General features: G+C 31.6%; 2 protein-coding genes across 2 annotated transcripts in view; one reads left to right on the top strand and one right to left on the bottom strand.

Moving 5' to 3' along the window:
• Positions 1-24,301, bottom strand: part of LOC138705821 (nose resistant to fluoxetine protein 6-like) — a 358,549-nt gene that overhangs the window by 163,630 nt on the left and 170,618 nt on the right. The gene's annotated exons all lie outside the window — the stretch shown is intronic.
• vers (versatile) lies at positions 15,683-23,580 on the top strand. Its single transcript, XM_069834484.1, has 2 exons — positions 15,683-15,986; positions 23,439-23,580. Exons 1-2 carry the CDS (start codon positions 15,745-15,747, stop codon positions 23,470-23,472), a joined length of 276 nt encoding a protein of 91 aa, XP_069690585.1. The 5' UTR covers positions 15,683-15,744; the 3' UTR covers positions 23,473-23,580.

Genomic DNA, 24,301 nt, shown 5'->3' with positions numbered 1-24,301 from the left:
TGTGCGGTTTACACGGGGTTCCTTGAAGAGCGTCTTGTCGAGGGTTCAATGTTATTATTATTATTATTATTATTATTATTATTATTATTATTATTATTATTATTATTATTATTATAAGGATATCCGCCTAATGCGCAGTCCTTTAAATGTGCGGTTTACACGGGGTTCCTTGAAGAGCGTCTTGTCGAGGGTTCAATGTTATTATTATTATTATTATTATTATTATTATTATTATTATTATTATTATTATTATTATTATAAGGATATCCGCCTAATGCGCAGTCCTTTAAATGTGCGGTTTACACGGGGTTCCTTGAAGAGCGTCTTGTCGAGGGTTCAATGTTATTATTATTATTATTATTATTATTATTATTATTATTATTATTATTATTATTATTATTATTATTATAAGGATATCCGCCTAATGCGCAGTCCTTTAAATGTGCGGTTTACACGGGGTTCCTTGAAGAGCGTCTTGTCGAGGGTTCAATGTTATTATTATTATTATTATTATTATTATTATTATTATTATTATTATTATTATTATTATTATTATTATAAGGATATCCGCCTAATGCGCAGTCCTTTAAATGTGCGGTTTACACGGGGTTCCTTGAAGAGCGTCTTGTCGAGGGTTCAATGTTATTATTATTATTATTATTATTATTATTATTATTATTATTATTATTATTATTATTATTATTATTATTATTATAAGGATATCCGCCTAATGCGCAGTCCTTTAAATGTGCGGTTTACACGGGGTTCCTTGAAGAGCGTCTTGTCGAGGGTTCAATGTTATTATTATTATTATTATTATTATTATTATTATTATTATTATTATTATTATTATTATTATTATAAGGATATCCGCCTAATGCGCAGTCCTTTAAATGTGCGGTTTACACGGGGTTCCTTGAAGAGCGTCTTGTCGAGGGTTCAATGTTATTATTATTATTATTATTATTATTATTATTATTATTATTATTATTATTATTATAAGGATATCCGCCTAATGCGCAGTCCTTTAAATGTGCGGTTTACACGGGGTTCCTTGAAGAGCGTCTTGTCGAGGGTTCAATGTTATTATTATTATTATTATTATTATTATTATTATTATTATTATTATTATTATTATAAGGATATCCGCCTAATGCGCAGTCCTTTAAATGTGCGGTTTACACGGGGTTCCTTGAAGAGCGTCTTGTCGAGGGTTCAATGTTATTATTATTATTATTATTATTATTATTATTATTATTATTATTATTATTATTATTATTATTATTATAAGGATATCCGCCTAATGCGCAGTCCTTTAAATGTGCGGTTTACACGGGGTTCCTTGAAGAGCGTCTTGTCGAGGGTTCAATGTTATTATTATTATTATTATTATTATTATTATTATTATTATTATTATTATTATTATAAGGATATCCGCCTAATGCGCAGTCCTTTAAATGTGCGGTTTACACGGGGTTCCTTGAAGAGCGTCTTGTCGAGGGTTCAATGTTATTATTATTATTATTATTATTATTATTATTATTATTATTATTATTATTATTATTATTATTATTATAAGGATATCCGCCTAATGCGCAGTCCTTTAAATGTGCGGTTTACACGGGGTTCCTTGAAGAGCGTCTTGTCGAGGGTTCAATGTTATTATTATTATTATTATTATTATTATTATTATTATTATTATTATTATTATTATTATTATTATTATTATTATTATAAGGATATCCGCCTAATGCGCAGTCCTTTAAATGTGCGGTTTACACGGGGTTCCTTGAAGAGCGTCTTGTCGAGGGTTCAATGTTATTATTATTATTATTATTATTATTATTATTATTATTATTATTATTATTATTATAAGGATATCCGCCTAATGCGCAGTCCTTTAAATGTGCGGTTTACACGGGGTTCCTTGAAGAGCGTCTTGTCGAGGGTTCAATGTTATTATTATTATTATTATTATTATTATTATTATTATTATTATTATTATTATTATTATTATAAGGATATCCGCCTAATGCGCAGTCCTTTAAATGTGCGGTTTACACGGGGTTCCTTGAAGAGCGTCTTGTCGAGGGTTCAATGTTATTATTATTATTATTATTATTATTATTATTATTATTATTATTATTATTATTATTATTATAAGGATATCCGCCTAATGCGCAGTCCTTTAAATGTGCGGTTTACACGGGGTTCCTTGAAGAGCGTCTTGTCGAGGGTTCAATGTTATTATTATTATTATTATTATTATTATTATTATTATTATTATTATTATTATTATTATTATTATTATAAGGATATCCGCCTAATGCGCAGTCCTTTAAATGTGCGGTTTACACGGGGTTCCTTGAAGAGCGTCTTGTCGAGGGTTCAATGTTATTATTATTATTATTATTATTATTATTATTATTATTATTATTATTATTATTATTATTATTATTATAAGGATATCCGCCTAATGCGCAGTCCTTTAAATGTGCGGTTTACACGGGGTTCCTTGAAGAGCGTCTTGTCGAGGGTTCAATGTTATTATTATTATTATTATTATTATTATTATTATTATTATTATTATTATTATTATTATTATTATTATAAGGATATCCGCCTAATGCGCAGTCCTTTAAATGTGCGGTTTACACGGGGTTCCTTGAAGAGCGTCTTGTCGAGGGTTCAATGTTATTATTATTATTATTATTATTATTATTATTATTATTATTATTATTATTATTATTATTATTATAAGGATATCCGCCTAATGCGTGTTCCTTGAAGAGCGTCCTTGTCGAGGGTTCATGTTATTACTTAATATTATTATTATTATTATTATTATTATTATTATTATTATTATTTATTAATTATTATAAGGATATCCGCCTAATGCGCAGTCCTTTAAATGTGCGGTTTACACGGGGTTCCTTGAAGAGCGTCTTGGTCGAGGGTTCAATGTTATTATTATTATTATTATTATTATTATTATTATTATTATTATTATTATTATTATTATTATTATTAAGGATATCCGCCTAATGCGCAGTCCGTTTAAATGTGCGGTTTACACGGGGTTCCTTGAAGAGCGTCTTGTCGAGGGTTCAATGTTATTATTATTATTATTATTATTATTATTATTATTATTATTATTATTATTATTATAAGGATATCCGCCTAATGCGCAGTCCTTTAAATGTGCGGTTTACACGGGGTTCCTTTGAAGAGCGTCTTGTCGAGGGTTCAATGTTATTATATATTATTATTATTATTATTATTATTATTATTATTATTATTATTATTATTATTATAAGGATATCCGCCTAATGCGCAGTCCTTTAAATGTGCGGTTTACACGGGGTTCCTTGAAGAGCGTCTTGTCGAGGGTTCAATGTTATTATTATTATTATTATTATTATATTATTATTATTATTATTATTATTATTATTATTATAAGGATATCCGCCTAATGCGCAGTCCTTTAAATGTGCGGTTTACACGGGGTTCCTTGAAGAGCGTCTTGTCGAGGGTTCAATGTTATTATTATTATTATTATTATTATTATTATTATTATTATTATTATTATTATAAGGATATCCGCCTAATGCGCAGTCCTTTAAATGTGCGGTTTACACGGGGTTCCTTGAAGAGCGTCTTGTCGAGGGTTCAATGTTATTATTATTATTATTATTATTATTATTATTATTATTATTATTATTATTATTATTATTATAAGGATATCCGCCTAATGCGCAGTCCTTTAAATGTGCGGTTTACACGGGGTTCCTTGAAGAGCGTCTTGTCGAGGGTTCAATGTTATTATTATTATTATTATTATTATTATTATTATTATTATTATTATTATTATTATTATTATAAGGATATCCGCCTAATGCGCAGTCCTTTAAATGTGCGGTTTACACGGGGTTCCTTGAAGAGCGTCTTGTCGAGGGTTCAATGTTATTATTATTATTATTATTATTATTATTATTATTATTATTATTATTATTATTATTATTATTATTATTATAAGGATATCCGCCTAATGCGCAGTCCTTTAAATGTGCGGTTTACACGGGGTTCCTTGAAGAGCGTCTTGTCGAGGGTTCAATGTTATTATTATTATTATTATTATTATTATTATTATTATTATTATTATTATTATTATTATTATTATTATAAGGATATCCGCCTAATGCGCAGTCCTTTAAATGTGCGGTTTACACGGGGTTCCTTGAAGAGCGTCTTGTCGAGGGTTCAATGTTTATTATTATTATTATTATTATTATTATTATTATTATTATTATTATTATTATTATTATTATAAGGATATCCGCCTAATGCGCAGTCCTTTAAATGTGCGGTTTACACGGGGTTCCTTGAAGAGCGTCTTGTCGAGGGTTCAATGTTATTATTATTATTATTATTATTATTATTATTATTATTATTATTATTATTATTATTATTATTATAAGGATATCCGCCTAATGCGCAGTCCTTTAAATGTGCGGTTTACACGGGGTTCCTTGAAGAGCGTCTTGTCGAGGGTTCAATGTTATTATTATTATTATTATTATTATTATTATTATTATTATTATTATTATTATTATTATTATAAGGATATCCGCCTAATGCGCAGTCCTTTAAATGTGCGGTTTACACGGGGTTCCTTGAAGAGCGTCTTGTCGAGGGTTCAATGTTATTATTATTATTATTATTATTATTATTATTATTATTATTATATTATTATTATTATTATTATAAGGATATCCGCCTAATGCGCAGTCCTTTAAATGTGCGGTTTACACGGGGTTCCTTGAAGAGCGTCTTGTCGAGGGTTCAATGTTATTATTATTATTATTATTATTATTATTATTATTATTATTATTATTATTATTATTATTATAAGGATATCCGCCTAATGCGCAGTCCTTTAAATGTGCGGTTTACACGGGGTTCCTTGAAGAGCGTCTTGTCGAGGGTTCAATGTTATTATTATTATTATTATTATTATTATTATTATTATTATTATTATTATTATTATTATTATTATAAGGATATCCGCCTAATGCGCAGTCCTTTAAATGTGCGGTTTACACGGGGTTCCTTGAAGAGCGTCTTGTCGAGGGTTCAATGTTATTATTATATATTATTATTATTATTATTATTATTATTATTATTATTATTATTATTATTATTATAAGGATATCCGCCTAATGCGCAGTCCTTTAAATGTGCGGTTTACACGGGGTTCCTTGAAGAGCGTCTTGTCGAGGGTTCAATGTTATTATTATTATTATTATTATTATTATTATTATTATTATTATTATTATTATTATTATTATTATAAGGATATCCGCCTAATGCGCAGTCCTTTAAATGTGCGGTTTACACGGGGTTCCTTGAAGAGCGTCTTGTCGAGGGTTCAATGTTATTATTATTATTATTATTATTATTATTATTATTATTATTATTATTATTATTATTATTATTATTATAAGGATATCCGCCTAATGCGCAGTCCTTTAAATGTGCGGTTTACACGGGGTTCCTTGAAGAGCGTCTTGTCGAGGGTTCAATGTTATTATTATTATTATTATTATTATTATTATTATTATTATTATTATTATTATTATTATTATTATAAGGATATCCGCCTAATGCGCAGTCCTTTAAATGTGCGGTTTACACGGGGTTCCTTGAAGAGCGTCTTGTCGAGGGTTCAATGTTATTATATTATTATTATTATTATTATTATTATTATTATTATTATTATTATTATTATTATTATAAGGATATCCGCCTAATGCGCAGTCCTTTAAATGTGCGGTTTACACGGGGTTCCTTGAAGAGCGTCTTGTCGAGGGTTCAATGTTATTATTATTATTATTATTATTATTATTATTATTATTATTATTATTATTATTATTATTATTATAAGGATATCCGCCTAATGCGCAGTCCTTTAAATGTGCGGTTTACACGGGGTTCCTTGAAGAGCGTCTTGTCGAGGGTTCAATGTTATTATTATTATTATTATTATTATTATTATTATTATTATTATTATTATTATTATTATTATAAGGATATCCGCCTAATGCGCAGTCCTTTAAATGTGCGGTTTACACGGGGTTCCTTGAAGAGCGTCTTGTCGAGGGTTCAATGTTATTATTATTATTATTATTATTATTATTATTATTATTATTATTATTATTATTATTATTATAAGGATATCCGCCTAATGCGCAGTCCTTTAAATGTGCGGTTTACACGGGGTTCCTTGAAGAGCGTCTTGTCGAGGGTTCAATGTTATTATTATTATTATTATTATTATTATTATTATTATTATTATTATTATTATTATTATTATTATAAGGATATCCGCCTAATGCGCAGTCCTTTAAATGTGCGGTTTACACGGGGTTCCTTGAAGAGCGTCTTGTCGAGGGTTCAATGTTATTATTATTATTATTATTATTATTATTATTATTATTATTATTATTATTATTATTATTATTATTATAAGGATATCCGCCTAATGCGCAGTCCTTTAAATGTGCGGTTTACACGGGGTTCCTTGAAGAGCGTCTTGTCGAGGGTTCAATGTTATTATTATTATTATTATTATTATTATTATTATTATTATTATTATTATTATTATTATAAGGATATCCGCCTAATGCGCAGTCCTTTAAATGTGCGGTTTACACGGGGTTCCTTGAAGAGCGTCTTGTCGAGGGTTCAATGTTATTATTATTATTATTATTATTATTATTATTATTATTATTATTATTATTATTATTATTATTATAAGGATATCCGCCTAATGCGCAGTCCTTTAAATGTGCGGTTTACACGGGGTTCCTTGAAGAGCGTCTTGTCGAGGGTTCAATGTTATTATTATTATTATTATTATTATTATTATTATTATTATTATTATTATTATTATTATTATAAGGATATCCGCCTAATGCGCAGTCCTTTAAATGTGCGGTTTACACGGGGTTCCTTGAAGAGCGTCTTGTCGAGGGTTCAATGTTATTATTATTATTATTATTATTATTATTATTATTATTATTATTATTATTATTATTATTATTATTATAAGGATATCCGCCTAATGCGCAGTCCTTTAAATGTGCGGTTTACACGGGGTTCCTTGAAGAGCGTCTTGTCGAGGGTTCAATGTTATTATTATTATTATTATTATTATTATTATTATTATTATTATTATTATTATTATTATTATAAGGATATCCGCCTAATGCGCAGTCCTTTAAATGTGCGGTTTATACGGGGTTCCTTGAAGAGCGTCTTGTCGAGGGTTCAATGTTATTATTATTATTATTATTATTATTATTATTATTATTATTATTATTATTATTATTATTATTATTATTATAAGGATATCCGCCTAATGCGCAGTCCTTTAAATGTGCGGTTTACACGGGGTTCCTTGAAGAGCGTCTTGTCGAGGGTTCAATGTTATTATTATTATTATTATTATTATTATTATTATTATTATTATTATTATTATTATTATTATAAGGATATCCGCCTAATGCGCAGTCCTTTAAATGTGCGGTTTACACGGGGTTCCTTGAAGAGCGTCTTGTCGAGGGTTCAATGTTATTATTAATATTATTATTATTATTATTATTATTATTATTATTATTATTATTATTATTATTATAAGGATATCCGCCTAATGCGCAGTCCTTTAAATGTGCGGTTTACACGGGGTTCCTTGAAGAGCGTCTTGTCGAGGGTTCAATGTTATTATTATTATTATTATTATTATTATTATTATTATTATTATTATTATTATTATTATTATTATAAGGATATCCGCCTAATGCGCAGTCCTTTAAATGTGCGGTTTACACGGGGTTCCTTGAAGAGCGTCTTGTCGAGGGTTCAATGTTATTATTATTATTATTATTATTATTATTATTATTATTATTATTATTATTATTATTATTATAAGGATATCCGCCTAATGCGCAGTCCTTTAAATGTGCGGTTTACACGGGGTTCCTTGAAGAGCGTCTTGTCGAGGGTTCAATGTTATTATTATTATTATTATTATTATTATTATTATTATTATTATTATTATTATTATTATTATTATAAGGATATCCGCCTAATGCGCAGTCCTTTAAATGTGCGGTTTACACGGGGTTCCTTGAAGAGCGTCTTGTCGAGGGTTCAATGTTATTATTATTATTATTATTATTATTATTATTATTATTATTATTATTATTATTATTATTATAAGGATATCCGCCTAATGCGCAGTCCTTTAAATGTGCGGTTTACACGGGGTTCCTTGAAGAGCGTCTTGTCGAGGGTTCAATGTTATTATTATTATTATTATTATTATTATTATTATTATTATTATTATTATTATTATTATTATTATTATAAGGATATCCGCCTAATGCGCAGTCCTTTAAATGTGCGGTTTACACGGGGTTCCTTGAAGAGCGTCTTGTCGAGGGTTCAATGTTATTATTATTATTATTATTATTATTATTATTATTATTATTATTATTATTATTATTATTATTATTATTATAAGGATATCCGCCTAATGCGCAGTCCTTTAAATGTGCGGTTTACACGGGGTTCCTTGAAGAGCGTCTTGTCGAGGGTTCAATGTTATTATTATTATTATTATTATTATTATTATTATTATTATTATTATTATTATTATTATAAGGATATCCGCCTAATGCGCAGTCCTTTAAATGTGCGGTTTACACGGGGTTCCTTGAAGAGCGTCTTGTCGAGGGTTCAATGTTATTATTATTATTATTATTATTATTATTATTATTATTATTATTATTATTATTATTATTATTATTATTATTATTATAAGGATATCCGCCTAATGCGCAGTCCTTTAAATGTGCGGTTTACACGGGGTTCCTTGAAGAGCGTCTTGTCGAGGGTTCAATGTTATTATTATTATTATTATTATTATTATTATTATTATTATTATTATTATTATTATTATTATTATTATTATAAGGATATCCGCCTAATGCGCAGTCCTTTAAATGTGCGGTTTACACGGGGTTCCTTGAAGAGCGTCTTGTCGAGGGTTCAATGTTATTATTATTATTATTATTATTATTATTATTATTATTATTATTATTATTATAAGGATATCCGCCTAATGCGCAGTCCTTTAAATGTGCGGTTTACACGGGGTTCCTTGAAGAGCGTCTTGTCGAGGGTTCAATGTTATTATTATTATTATTATTATTATTATTATTATTATTATTATTATTATTATTATAAGGATATCCGCCTAATGCGCATTCCTTTAAATGTGCGGTTTACACGGGGTTCCTTGAAGAGCGTCTTGTCGAGGGTTCAATGTTATTATTATTATTATTATTATTATTATTATTATTATTATTATTATTATTATTATTATTATTATTATAAGGATATCCGCCTAATGCGCAGTCCTTTAAATGTGCGGTTTACACGGGGTTCCTTGAAGAGCGTCTTGTCGAGGTTTCAATGTTATTATTATTATTATTATTATTATTATTATTATTATTATATTTATAATAATAAACTTTTCGCTAAGAGTCGTGGTACCATTCAATTACGACTTCATCCATGATTTTGTACGAATTATTTGTATTTCAAGAATAATAAATTGTGTATGTTAGGACCTATGCGGTGCGTTTGTCTTTATTATCTACGTCTGGCAACGATATTATTAATATAAAATTCCGAAAATATCCTCGCATTATTCAGGAAAAGAAAGTCCCGTATCCACAGCACATTCTTAAATGACAAGGCGTTGAGGGGAGCAGTTCAAGCAGCATAGAAACATCGCTGTAATAAACCAACCAATCGTGGCAGTGATGAGTCATTAGGTACCTCATTAACAAAGAGGTAGGCCTAGAAGTACACATGCTTCCTGGTATATTTAATATTTTATTAATTTCTCTTTCAGATTTCCCCTTTGCATAATGGAAAATTACGAGTTGTCTCTGTTCAAATGTTGTTTTGCTACCTTTATGCCCCATACTGTAGCGCCAGATGCTTCAGAACACATGCAGGCAGAACAGCAAGCTCAGGAACACTGTGCCTACTGAGGCAGCAACCCCATGCTCAGATAAACAAATGAAGTGGCCAGATATTAAAGTGACGTGCTCTTGTGCCCCTTAATAGAAAAATATTTTTAATTCACTTCTGTAATAGTCTGAAAATTTGTGTATTTGATATAATTACTATTAAGTATCAGCACATCGTTCTCAATTTTTATTTTAGACTTAGTCCAATATCTACTGCATAATAAAGATAAAAAAAACTGAAAAAAGGACCTGGCCGAATATTAAAGTGAGTAAATTATTTAATTCTTCGCTTTCTTTCTTTTACTTTCGCTGTTACGAGCATGAGAGATTCAAACCGTGAATTGTTACCGACTTTGAATTCGAGCTTTTATAACTACTGTAGTGGAACATTCTGGTTCATATGATGTTGCGATAGATTCCGTAATTCCATTATAAAGTAGTATTATTTAGAATATTATAGAATCACCTGGGATCGAAGTTCCAATTTAAATAATAGGAAAGAGAAAACCGAATATTGAACTCTCTCAGGCAGTTGAAACATCGCTCAAGCTAACAAGCAACATTCTCATGGGGGCAGATAAAAACGTTGTTTTTTCCTCCATCATGTTAATAGATAGATAGATAGATAGATAGATAGATAGATAGATAGATAGATAGATAGATAGATAGATAGATAGATAGATAGATAGATAGATAGATAGATAGATAGATAGATAGATAGATAGATAGATAGATAGATAGATAGGTAGGTAGGTAGGTAGGTAGGTAGGTAGGTAGGTAGGTAGGTAGGTAGGTAGGTAGATAGATAGATAGACAGATAGACAGACAGACAGACAGACAGACAGACAGACAGACAGACAGACAGACAGACAGACAGATAGATAGATAGATAGATAGATAGATAGATAGATAGATAGATAGATAGATAGATAGATAGATAGATAGATAGATAGATAGATAGATAGATAGATAGATAGATAGATAGATAGATAGATAGATAGATAGATAGATAGCTTTATTGATATTGTTCACAAAAGTACAAAACTTAATAATTTAACAAAAGATCTATATACAAATGTAGTTCTACATAATAAATATACAATTTCTAAACTAATTAATCTATCGCAAATCTCAATAATTTATTGGTTCATCATGTTAATAATGTCAAAACAAGAGCTTACACAAAGATTGGCTACTCAAGCGCAGTTACGAGGACCATAAAAATAAGTTTTTCTGGGGCCTTTTGGAGAAAGAAAACACAATTTCATGGAGAGATATTTTATTGGAACCGATAAAGCAATTGTTGAGCTATTTTTCAACATATTCCCCACCGAAATTGAGATATTTGTCATACCGTGGGATCAACAGAGAGGTGCAGACGGCTGTAATACACTGGTTCCGATCTCAGGCGGCACACTTCTACAAAACAGGGATATAAAAGTTGATTCCACGATATGACGAATGTCTCAAATCTGGTGGGGAATATGTTGAAAAATAATTCAACATTTGTTGTAACTGTTCCAATAAATCTTTCCATTAAATTGTGTTTTCTTCCTGTAAACCACTTCAGGGAACTTATTTTTTACGGCTCCCGTAATTGCGCTCGAGTGATCAAAATTTGTGTAAGCGTTTGTTTTGACATTATTAACAAGGTGGAAGAAAAAAGATTAACTTTTTTATCTGCACCCATGAGAATGTTTGCTTATAAGAGCCATGAACTATCCTCGAGAGATCTTTACTTAGACGCATCGTATGAATTAATGTATCAAAAAGTCCACCGAACCTATGGCTATTTATTATTTTAGCTGTTCTCAGTCGTTACTTAAACTGAAATACTAATACAAGCGCTGCGAGTTAGAGAATTTCAATGACGAAAAGTATTGTGTGTTCACCCCTAGTCGTGTTGTGCGTGATGCCTAAAACAATTTATGAACGGCTTGAGTCAGGCAGAGGTCTGCATGGGACGTTTTCGCTCGAGCGCCAAGTAGTTCATAGCATAATCCGATAGGTAGCGCACATGCATGATGGGTAAAATTGTCACGAGCGATAAATCCTCGAACGGTATAAGCCGAGCGTTAGACATTCGTTCTTATTACAGTGATGAACTGTGTAGTAACATCATAGATGTTTATCATTTCAAAACTTTGCAGTGTTTAACTAACCTCTCTATAGTACAACTACAAAACGTGCTTTAAAATGCAATATAAATGTTGTAGGTAAATGTTTTTTTTTTTTTTTTTTCACAGGAGTGGTTTTGTTTTTGCCACATCTGATAGATGTTATTGGATGTAAATGTAATTATTATAAACGGAGAACACAATCACGATAATGCAAGAACTGTATCAAGTTTTCTAGTAATAATAATAATAATAATAATAATAATAATAATAATAACAATAATAATAATAATCTCTAATAATTAGTGTATCAATCTTTGCGTCTGTAACAGTTGTGCAGCATGATTATTCGTTTTATTATATTTTCTGTGACGTTATCTCTGTGCTAATGTTGTTATTAATCTACTGCTATAGCAATAATACTGGGTGTTCATTTCAAAGTGTGTCATGACGTCACTGTTGATGAGTCAGCGATATGAAGCGAGTTTCAGTTTTTGTGTCAGAGAAGTTGCCTATTAATCAAGGCGTTCAATCTGAACTTGAGAACGAGTACGGTATAACTTGAACGTCGTAGCAACAGTTGGCGGTCTGTACGGTCTGTGTGCTACCATAACCTCTTTCGAACTGTTTTTTGCGCGGCCAAGTCGTACGCAGGGTATTTGTTATCATCGGTTGCGTACGGCAACATTCCACAATACAAATCAAATGCTCCGTGTCCATGTTGACCGTCGAAGTTAATGTCAACAAATACGTAAGTAATCGTCTTAACCCTCTCCCCATATCCCGACATTAAGAAAAAACTCACCTCAGTACATGCTTCGAAACAGTTCACATTCCTGCCACTACCGGCGTTACCGTACGTATCGGTAAGTACTCTTCTGAATGAACGCCGTACTTGCTAGACAACTTCTCTGGCAGATAAGTAATACACCTCTGCGGAAGTGTAGGAAGATTGAATTCTCTAGGCTCATCGGCTAACCACGTGACGGCATACAGCGAGCCATGACACACTTTGAACTGAACACCCAATATTTTGTAAAACGTTTCTACATTGTCGCAGTATATAGGCGGAACACTATGTATGGACCTATCATATTATATATGTGGTAAATCAAATATTGAATAATTATTAATTATCAATAATAACTGTATATCGAAGTTTTCATACTATTTTATTTATAACTTCATGTTCCTGTTTTGGTACGTTCCATTGACTGTTCCATTAAACGTTTGTCATAAACGCAGAAAATAAAGCCTTATTTTTACCGTGTGAGCAAAACATATGTGTATCTTATCTGTCGCCTTCCATACAAGACAATACATGTCGGTGAGATGACCTTGTACTGTGCTTCTATTTATTACGAGCGTATCACGACCGATCGTATCTCACTCGAGGGTGCGACACTCAACCGAGTTCAAGCGAGCGATTTAACTCCAATGCAGCACGCTGAGTCAGACACTCTGTACAAGAAATTAACTCGCACAAAAACTTAGAAGTGTGGCTTTGAACTCTCTCATTCTCACCCCTTTAATTATCTCATGCTTCCGTGTTAATAAAATTATAGAATCAGTGCACTAATTAGAATTAGGTACCCAGCTGCTGAAGCCGTTAGCTCTGTGAACTAACAGTTTATTCATTTTTCCTGTGTCAGATTTACGTGTTATTATAAAGAGGAGCAAATGTTTAATTCAGTGACTATATTATATGAAGCATGTACAAAGCAGTCCTGATTCGGAATGTAGGCCTATAACAGTAGATATTAGTAAATTAAATAGAGAGGGAGACTGCTGGCGTGGAAGTCCACATTTCTGTTTCTATGGCACCACGAGTGACGTCATCGTATTAAAAGAAAATGAGACAATTTTATCCGTATAGGGCAGCGCTTAAATGTTTCACATTAAAAGTCGTAAAAAGACACGCAAGATAGATACCACTTATCTTTATCCCGAGTCTAATACCATGTCTACTTTGTTAAGAAATGTTACAAAAGTGCATCAGATTGAATTGTAACTCTTTTAATGAAAGTATGGCTATATTGTATTATTTGTGAAGGACATCAGTGAAAACAACTTGCGCTATTGTTTCATATAATTTCAAATGGTAGAAGCCAGTGGCGTAGAGATATTATGCCATAACATGGAAATTTGAATCAATACATTGTGGGTTCCGTATCTCAAGCTGCTTGTCTAGGACCCCTCTATACACAATGAAAATATTGTACTGTTGTTCATTAATATCCTGTACACTGTATCTTATAATATAGCCTAACATGCATTTATTAATATATAATATTTTTACAATTATATCATGCAGTAAGATAAAATGTTGTATACTTATGTATATATAATAAGCCTAGTAACTAGGATACTAGAAAGAAATTTACGAAAGAACATGAAATATATAGGCTATACACAACATAATTAAATATGCATCCTACCTGATGGCAACATGAAGTTACGAATACTTTTAGCAGTAACAAACTTTGCGTGGCCTACACTTTGTGTTAACTTTCGTCATTGCTTAGTGATAGAAGCTACTCCCACTGCCCTTGGTCGTATCGCTAACACGCTGTTCCATTCGTGAAAGCCTCGAGTTTTCCATGACGACATAACAGATTATATTTATTTTCACCTTGAAAAATTCTTCAAGCAATTGAATTGTGTACAAATTTTGAAGCCTTAAATTTTCACTACAGTATCACAGTATCAAATACCAAGTAAATCGTGAATAATTACAGAAACCCCACAAGTCACATTTTTTCTCAAATTAATTTTTTTCATATGGTTGTAATATTTGTACTACATAAGCCTTTCAATTACTGCAGAAATCCTACACGTCCAGTGCTCAATTTTCATTTCACAGTGACAATAAGTTATTGGAAATTGCAGGAACACCACAAATCCAGGACACGTGGAATTTTCTAGAAATTAAAAATGAATTCACTTTGCTTTTCTCCGTTTTCATAGTTTTAAGAAATTCGAAGAATTATGCTATTCACATAATTTTGCATTTTTGTTTGTTTGTATAGCCTACTTCTTTCAATTTCTTGGCTTAAATACATACCTTTATAATATAAATAAAATTGTCCTTCTCTGTCTTCTTCACCTAAAACTTGGTTTAAACAATTAAAAATTTGGGATATGAATATTTAAATTAAAATTCAATTTAGGCCAGTGTCCGTGGTCCTTAAAATTAAAAATATTTGGTTCTGATTTAGGCTACATTCATTTCCTATACAACTGTCTACTGCAAATAGAAGAAGTCCAGGAGACTTGAATTGTTACTGGTAGCGAATAAAGATTTACCGAGTGTTGTCATTCAGCCAGTTAACACCAATCAGTCGCCCGATCCACTTGTTGAATTTGTCGCAGTTCCTAGAACCTGTTCTTAAATGTTTGAAGTTAAAATAAATTAGCTTCTTGACAGAAATGAAGAACATACAATCAAGTGTAGTTCGTATCTTGCAGATTTCGTGGAAGAACTCAAGGCCACTCCAGGCAAACTTATATATGTCCTGCTAAAGATGAGGCCAGATCTCCTGCGAGATCCTGAGCCACCGGCGCCCATACTGCGAGTTCCCATGCCAGGCCCATCATTGCAGCACCTACCAGAAGAAGAAGAAGAAGAAGAAGAAGAAGAAGAAGAAGAAGATGATGATGATGATGATGATGATGATGATGATGATGAGGAGGAGGAGGAGGAGGAGCAGGAGGTGCAGGAGGAGGAGGAGACAATAACGACGAATTGCTGCTGGTCCTGTTTAAGGTATGCATTTTGTGGGCTTTGCCTCACTTTTTAGGCGTAAGTAGTAGGCTATAAACGTTTTATGTCTAAGAGCCGTTTTCAGATAGATCGCCCTCGACGTTTTCCTACGTTTCCTTCCCCACTTGTTCACAGTTAAGCAATTCTGTTACAGTAATAGTACATTATGTGCCTTAATGTTACCAACCATTAAAACTTTAATTTTGTTTGCCGGCCTTTTTCTTTATGTGCTAAAAATATGTTTGAATCTCACGCTCCGACCCTTGGCTCCACTCAGTGTGGCGATAATTATGCGCGTGTGATCGAATTTTCCATTTAATTCTTTTGTATCCCGATAGACACATCACGCTTAGAAATGTTTGGAGCTATATATTACGAATTAATCACATTTTTATGGCCAAGAAACAGGAAAGGGATCTACGTTTTTTCTCGGTTATTATTTTAAAAAATTACAGCGAACTTAAACTTTAAGTTGAATACAGGTATTATTTTAATAAAAATTATTTTATTTTTATTTTGTGAAATTGAAAAGGGTGAACTATCTGATTATGGCTCCTTAGTCGTTTCATTGTAAAAACTAATAGAAAGCAGCAACAATTTATAGTAGTGGTAGTAGTGGCAGCAGCAACAGTAGTAGCAGTGATAACAGTAGTGGTGGTGGTGGTGGTGGTGGTGGTGGTGGTGGTCCTCTTTTGTCATCCCTCTATCCTATTCCTGGAAACTATACAATACTTCTCTACATTTCTCTTGTTTTGAAACACTCTCGGCTACAATCTACGAGTAAGTAATCTTCCTCCTAATATAATATTGCTACATTAATTACTATTATCCTTAATTTTCTGTTTATATTCAATCATTATATATTCACTGATTATCTATATTCCATTCTTTCATTTACATTACAACATTGCACAATTTGCCCTATATTCACTGATCTTTTCTCAGAACATTACTCTTGCATTCATACATGTTCCAATATACGACTATCTGTAGTACTTTCTTACTATCACTTCTTCAATTCACTTATCACTTTTTCTCTTTCATTGGTATAGCTTTTATGTGGAGTAACGTTTAGCGCGTCTGACCACGAAACTAGGTGGCCCGGGTTCGAATCCCAGTCGGGACAAGTTGCTTGGTTGAGGTTTTTCCGGGGTTTTCCCTCAACCCAATTTGAGCAAATGTTGGGTAACTTTCGGTGCTGGGCCCCGGACTCATTTCACCGGCATTATCACCTTCATCTCATTCAGACACTAAATAACCTAAGATGTTGATAGAACTTCGTAAAATAACCTACTTAAAAAAGATGTGTAGTTTTTATGGTTCACTTTCCCTACTTGCACTCACTTTCACTTTTTCTTTACTTCACTTCCCAGATTCTTCCTTTCTCAAGTACATAAAACATTCAATATTCTTTACTTACCATTTCTAACTTACTTTAACTCTCTTTACTACTTTCCTTTTTACTGGTTTATTTTATTCGTCTTCCACGTAACACTTTACTAATTATTCCTCAATCATTTCCTCAGTTCCACTTTAGTTACACATAGGCTAACGATCCAATCCACACATTTTTTGTTTAGATTATATCGCTCAAATTATACAATTGAAATTTACATTAGAGCAAAGGATTTTCATGAAAGACTTACCTGAAAAAGAGGAATTTTGGAAAGGTAAAAAAGAATGTTTTAATGTTACCGTTCCACATAGCAACAGATAATAAATACCTTCGAAATTCGTGATACCAATGCAAAACACAGTTTAGGCTCTTTTCATAGTTCGCACTATCTGTACTGATGTATTTAGAACCAACTAAATTAGTTATACAATTCTGTCCACTATATCAAAATAATATTCTCAAATTGAAAGTTAACTAACTGTATTAGGTGTAATAAAACCGTCGAAAGTATAATTTGTACAATTTATTTTTACAATATGATAATAAATAAAAATCAATGTAATGTCTGATCACATTGATAAAAATCATTAAAAGTTTTAAAAATACAGACCTGTTTCTGTGTTGTATGCTACCCCATCTTCAGTGTGGGAACTGCAATGATATAATAATAATAATAATAATAATAATAATAATAATAATAATAATAATAATAATAATGATTAATAAATTGTTAATTTCAATAAAATCGATTACATATTAAATCATAAAAAATACAGTGTTTTTAAACAAGTACAATGTATCTTATTTAAAATTAAAAATAACATAAGTTTTTATAGATTATGATGTAAGTTAAAAAGAAATAGCTTCAATTCAGAATGGACAAATATACAATTTAAGATGAACTTACTGAAGATTGTTGGACGTAACCTGATGATAGGTTTTTGCGTCGACTTGTGTGATCTGACGTCAACTCGCCATGGCGCAATGTTTGCTAGGATTTATAAATGTTCTTATACTAGTGATTCAATAGTTATTTTTATGAATTGACCAAATGAAATTTTTTTTCTTGGATAGCTTTGTCATTCAAATTGTGTGTATTAATATTTTTATCTTTGTGTATTTCTGAAGATTCTAAAATGTTTAAGTTTTTACTCTTATGATTTATATGCAGAATTTTCATATCAGAATTTATGTCAGTGAAATGAAGTTGACAATTATGTATATAATACCTGAAAGCAGAATGTGAATTATCATGATCAGTATTTATGTGTTCCTTGTATTTAATATTGAAATTTCTATCTGTCTGTCCTATGTAATATGTAAAACAACATTCCGGAAATTGACGACTTAATTTATACATTCCAGACAGGTTGAATTTGTCTTAATAATTATTATCAAATCTATTCAATAAAAGTTTTCCAATATTATTAGTGCGAAACATAATATTGAAGTTATGTTTCTTGAAGATTGTGGTAAAATTATTGCACTTGAAAGTAATGAATTCTTTTTTGTTTTCAGCTTGAACTAATTTAGTATATGTTTCGTGGCGTATGCTTTTTCGAACACGTTTTATGATGCCAGATAGTGGTGAACCCATTGGAAGACCTTTCTTTTGTTTGTAGTATTTTATTATTAAAATGGAAATAATTTTTTCCTGTACAAATATGTAGTAATTTTTTTCTATTTCTTCAATTTCCGTTCTGCTTGTATGTTGTGTCCTTTTATTTGGTTCTATTATTTCTATCGTGTCATTTGCCGGGATGTTGATTACATATTAGTAATATCGAAAGATGGAATTTTGCAGTTTTTGCTTATGGATAATTCTTGTAGTGTTTCTATGATATTGCTTGTGTTTTTTATATTGTGATTGTTGTGAAATTTAAAGTTTTCTTTAAATAAGTTTGAAAAAAAATTTGCAACATATTAAGTGGGAGCTATACGAAAGTTTATAATGGATCTAATCGTAATATTTTCTTTATGTATTTTAGACAAGTCTTTCAATTTAGGAGTTGAAGAATTCACTTGAATTAATTTACGTTTTCCTTTACTAGTGCTAGTAAATTCAGTTGTTTTAAACACGTCCTTTTATTGCTCTATGATATTGATTAGTGGGGTCTCTTTCAATTTTTCAAATTGATTCTCGGAAAGAAAATTTTCTGTTTTACAAATATAAAGAGTTTTATGTTTCTTCATTTTTCTATATACACTTTTAAAACTTAAGTATATATCACTGATTAAATTACAAACTTCTTTACCGTGTTAATATTAATATTAACAATATTGATGTCCACACCTGTGGAGTAACGGTCAGCGCGTCTGGCCGCGAAACCATGTGGCCCGGGTTCGAATCCCGGTCGGGGCAAGTTATCTGGTTGAGGTTTCTTTCCGGGGTTTTCCCTCAAAGCCAATACGAGCAAGTGCTGGGTAACTTTCGGTGCTGGACCCCGGACTCATTTCACCGGCATTATCACTTTCATTTCATTCAGACGCTAAATAACCTAGATGTTGATACAGTGTCGTAAAATAACCCAATAAAAAAAATAAAAATAAAAAACAATATTGATATTAATATTAACATGGTAAAGAAATGTTTAATTAAATCACTAATCAGTTTTATCCAATATTACAGTAGCATTTCCTTTTTCAGCTTTTGTTATGATTAAATTATTGTCTGAAAATTTGTTACGAAAATTCTCTATTAATTTCATATTTTGAGGAAATTATTTCTAGTGACGATTATTATTCATTTGTAGTCTATTCATTTTCTTGGTTGTTAATATGAATTTATGAGAGGGGGGGAACTTTTCAACGGGAGGGGAAATGCCCCTTCCTACCCGTTAATTCGCACCTTGCCTTTAGGAACTGCAAATAAGAATCACTTGCATTCTTTTGTTTCCCTCTGTCTCAAGCATCACTGTTTTGTTTCCCAATATATAAAACCATATTCATACTTCCATATTGTCAATGTAAAGAAGTATGTATCTAAAATTTAATTTTAATTTTTAATTAATTAATTAATTTTTTGTCTCACCTCACTACAGATCGTATAAAAACAAGCCCAGTAGCTATCATTATATGATCGTTGCATAAATAACTATGAAGTTTCTGTAATCCAGTAATGTGTCATTACGCAATCAGCGTACAGATTTCAAAATAAATTGGGTTCTTATCAATAACTGAATCTTTCATATATATATATATATATATATATATATATATATATATATATATATATATATATATATATATTCCACTGCACATTTTCTGTATCAAAATTGTAAACTTTTTATTTAAGTTGTGGCAGCAAAGATACTGGGCTGCATCTGTTCTAAGTTCTTCCAGTTGAAATTTACTTCACTACAGCAGTTACTGAGTGGACAGAAGTGCAGACAGCTTTTATTGTGCGTGTAACTATGATAATCAGATTTCGTTAATTCATATTAATGTTACGCAGCTCATGAAGTAAGATTATGTAAGTACCCGAAATTCCATCTTGTTAATTGAATCTTTTGTTAAACTGAATTTGGAAATCGGAGGTGCGCTTAGGCATGGATTAGATTACCGCTTGGGTTTATTATCTGTTTGATATTTTTCCGAAAAGTTTATACCAAATATAAGACGAATGTCACATAATAAAATGACGAATATTAGACCTTGCCTCACCAGATATCGCCTCTCTGTCACCAATTACATTTGAAGTGAAGTATTGTTTAAGTGACCACTTCACTTCAATTTCGGCTATTTTTCATATGTATAGGATTGTTCACTACAACGCTAGTGTGGCATAGCTACCTGGTGGCCCATCTGCGCCGTCTTTCGTGGTACGCATACCAATACCAAAGTGACCAAACCTTTGGCTCGAGTGTCCTAGTGGTTGCACGTCAAGTACAACTAGTAACAGGGTTATGAACTTGCTCCATTTACTTCGTTCCTGTTTTGTCACTAATTATGATAACAGCGCTGTTTCTGGTGCGTGAGGAGTACACCAACATTGTTCTGTTCTATGGTGAAACACGGCGAAATGCAGACTTTACCGGCAGTGCGCAATGGTTTGAAAGTGATTTTCATTAATAGCAATAATAATCATAATAATCACAATAATTGCAATCTCTCTCAGTATATTTAGTCATGGATTTAAACCAGTGACAATCGCCATCACATTGCTTTCATGAATACATTGCCCCTGTAATAAAAGAAAGAGGAACTGGAGGACTTTCTCAACTAAGAAGCAAGTGGTGTAATTTTTTGTGTGATATATTGTGCTAATTAATACATCCAATAGTGAAGTGAACAAGACAAAACAAAGCAAAAACACTCTAGTGACATGTATGAACAACCATACACATAATTTCAGCAAGTTGTGTCTTTTAAGTATTGTTTTTGAATTTGAAATAAAAAAGTGAAATGAAAAAGTTTGTGATGAAATTCACGTAATTATAAAATACATTTAAAGTGATTTTGCAAACATTTAAAGTGATTTTGCAAACAAACCTGACGTGATAGAAGCAAACGGATTGAAAATTCGGATTCAGCACATCGACATTATATAAAATCAGATTACTTAGTTTAGGCAACAAACACAAAGTTGAAATTCGCAGGCTAGTGTAATTTATTTATTTAATCTGGCAGAGCTAAGGCCAGTAGGCTTTCTCTTCCGCCCAGCCAGACTCTGAAAACATACTCTGAAAATAACTCCTGATATTATTATGATGAGGACCATCTTGTACAGTGCGACGACCTGGATCAGTAATAAGAGTAACGACGATGTGAAAAGAGACAATAGAATGTAGTAAGATAATGCCAGAAAATATTAAATAACAAATAGGAAACAAAAATATCATATATGAAACGTAACAAAAATCATTAGTAAAAATGTACACCTCTAGGGTAGACGGAAAACCTATAAGGTGATTTATTACATAAATGTAATAACAATAACTGCCAGCTTATTAAGGGGAGAATATATTTTGGGAAATTTTTACAATTCAAATGGTCAAGACACATACCGAGAAAAGAACTGGCTCAAAATCTAGCAGAAAATATGGATTTGGAAATGATTTGCGCAATAACTGAACAGAGTACAATCTGGTGAAATTCCGCTGCACCTCCTATGCGGGTACATCCCCACCATATCTGCACTTTCACCTCTTGTGCCTTGGAAGAGTATCGCCCAATATCACTCACAAGTCCTTGCTATCTCATTTGATTGAATACAACCACTGATTCTCTCCTTTCCGGATAGGCGCTGGATATCCTATGGAAATATAATCATTATTGAAATGGAAAAAAAGGGTAGAAATATTAACAGTATATACTAACATGTTTGTTTCATATTTTCTTCACAATTTCCAATTCAAATGTTATTTATGTAGAGTATTTCAAGAGTAGAAAGAGAGAAACTTCAATATCTATAAAAATGATAGAGACGAACTGGAAGAAAGAGAGAAACCCATAAAATAGAGAAGCAAGAAATAAAAATACCTAAATTCATGTCAAAACATAATATCCAACGTACCGAAAGTTATCTTACACTTTAGCTATCGTATACGCATTTATATGCACGGTCCTACAGAAGAGAGAAAAAAAACGGACAAAAAAACGACATCAAGCATTTCTTCATATTTTTCGTTGCACTGACATGCAAGATTGATTATATTGTACTGGAGTATCTGAATAATGTGACTTTTATAAATTGAAACAAAAAAGATATGAAATGCAAACCTAAATATTGATTTAAATCGAAGAGTATGAAGATTAATTGAAAATGACAAAGAATGAGCAGTGGAATGCTCTTGCCCACATGGTAGGGAGGATAGGATGGGCAGGGCGAAACTCGAAATGTGGCCACCTCCACATGGTGAGTTCTGGGTTGTTTCATTTCAGGAGAAAGGAACAAGCGAAGAGCTGCATCTCTTCTGTGAATGATTGTACGAAAACGTACAGGATAAAAAATGTTCAATAACAGTAATTTCACACACTAAATCCTTAAGATAAAAGGAATGGAATTTTCCTCCGCCATTTTTTCCTTTTATTTAATAGGAAATTGATTTTGTTTCTAGGAAAGATTGCTACATCGCAGTGAATTCAGTATAACTTTCCAACAGAAGGAAACATTCTTCCCTGCAGTCACGAGGAGACTGCCCTTACACCCTGCCCCGCGGTGCTCAGACTTAAGGTGAAGCACGCGTCTTGTACCAGCGTTACAAGGTACCCATTACTTAAATTTATTTATTATTAATTGTATTATTTATTACAATAGTTACTCTTAAACTGTAAATATAACAAAAATAATATGCAAAATTATTTGTTGCAACTGAAAAGTGAAATGTAGACATGTTTACAAAATGTGTGTTTGTAAAAATGTTTAAAAGATAATGGCATAAAAATAATCACATAATAGTTATTTATGCTACAACTTTCGAAATGGTAACTTTTTAAGCATGAGAAGGGAAGATTGTCCTCCCACCCGAAGGGGAGGTGGAAAACAAGGCGAATGCTTAAAACGCTCATTTCGCACGTGTTTCATACAATATATTTTAGACAGACGCTCGAGAATCCTAAACGTATTTATATTTTAAATACAATAAAATTGTTGAATAGTTCTCTTTCAATGGTAAACTTCTTATGTTTATATTACATTCGTATGGAAACAAAACAGATTTCACCGTCTTCGGATATGTAGTAGGCTATGGTGTAGAGCTGGGGACGGAGCGAGTAGAACTGTTGAGTTACTCGGTTCTATCGGTTTATGTGCTTGGCAGCGGAGCACCGAAGTTACTCGGTTAACCGTAGCTGTTACTGGTCAGTTCAAACGTTCAAACAGAATTCACGTCTTTTACTTAATTCTAGCAGGCGACAACGTAGGTACTGTTGTATTTAAATATTTTCTGCTGCAGGACAAATTATTTCCTTATCCCCAAGG

Source organism: Periplaneta americana, chromosome 9, assembly GCF_040183065.1.
Source record: "Periplaneta americana isolate PAMFEO1 chromosome 9, P.americana_PAMFEO1_priV1, whole genome shotgun sequence".
NCBI classification, from domain to species: Eukaryota; Metazoa; Arthropoda; class Insecta; order Blattodea; family Blattidae; genus Periplaneta; species Periplaneta americana.
This window is presented reverse-complemented; position numbering and strand designations above follow the sequence as displayed.

Excerpts from the sequence above, each read along its gene's own strand:
- vers (XM_069834484.1), top strand. The coding sequence starts at position 15,745 with ATGAGGCCAGATCTCCTGCGAGATCCTGAGCCACCGGCGCCCATACTG. Across the intron at positions 15,987-23,438 it reads TGCTGCTGGTCCTGTTTAAG|GAAAGATTGCTACATCGCAG; the intron begins GTATGCATTTTG and ends TTTTGTTTCTAG.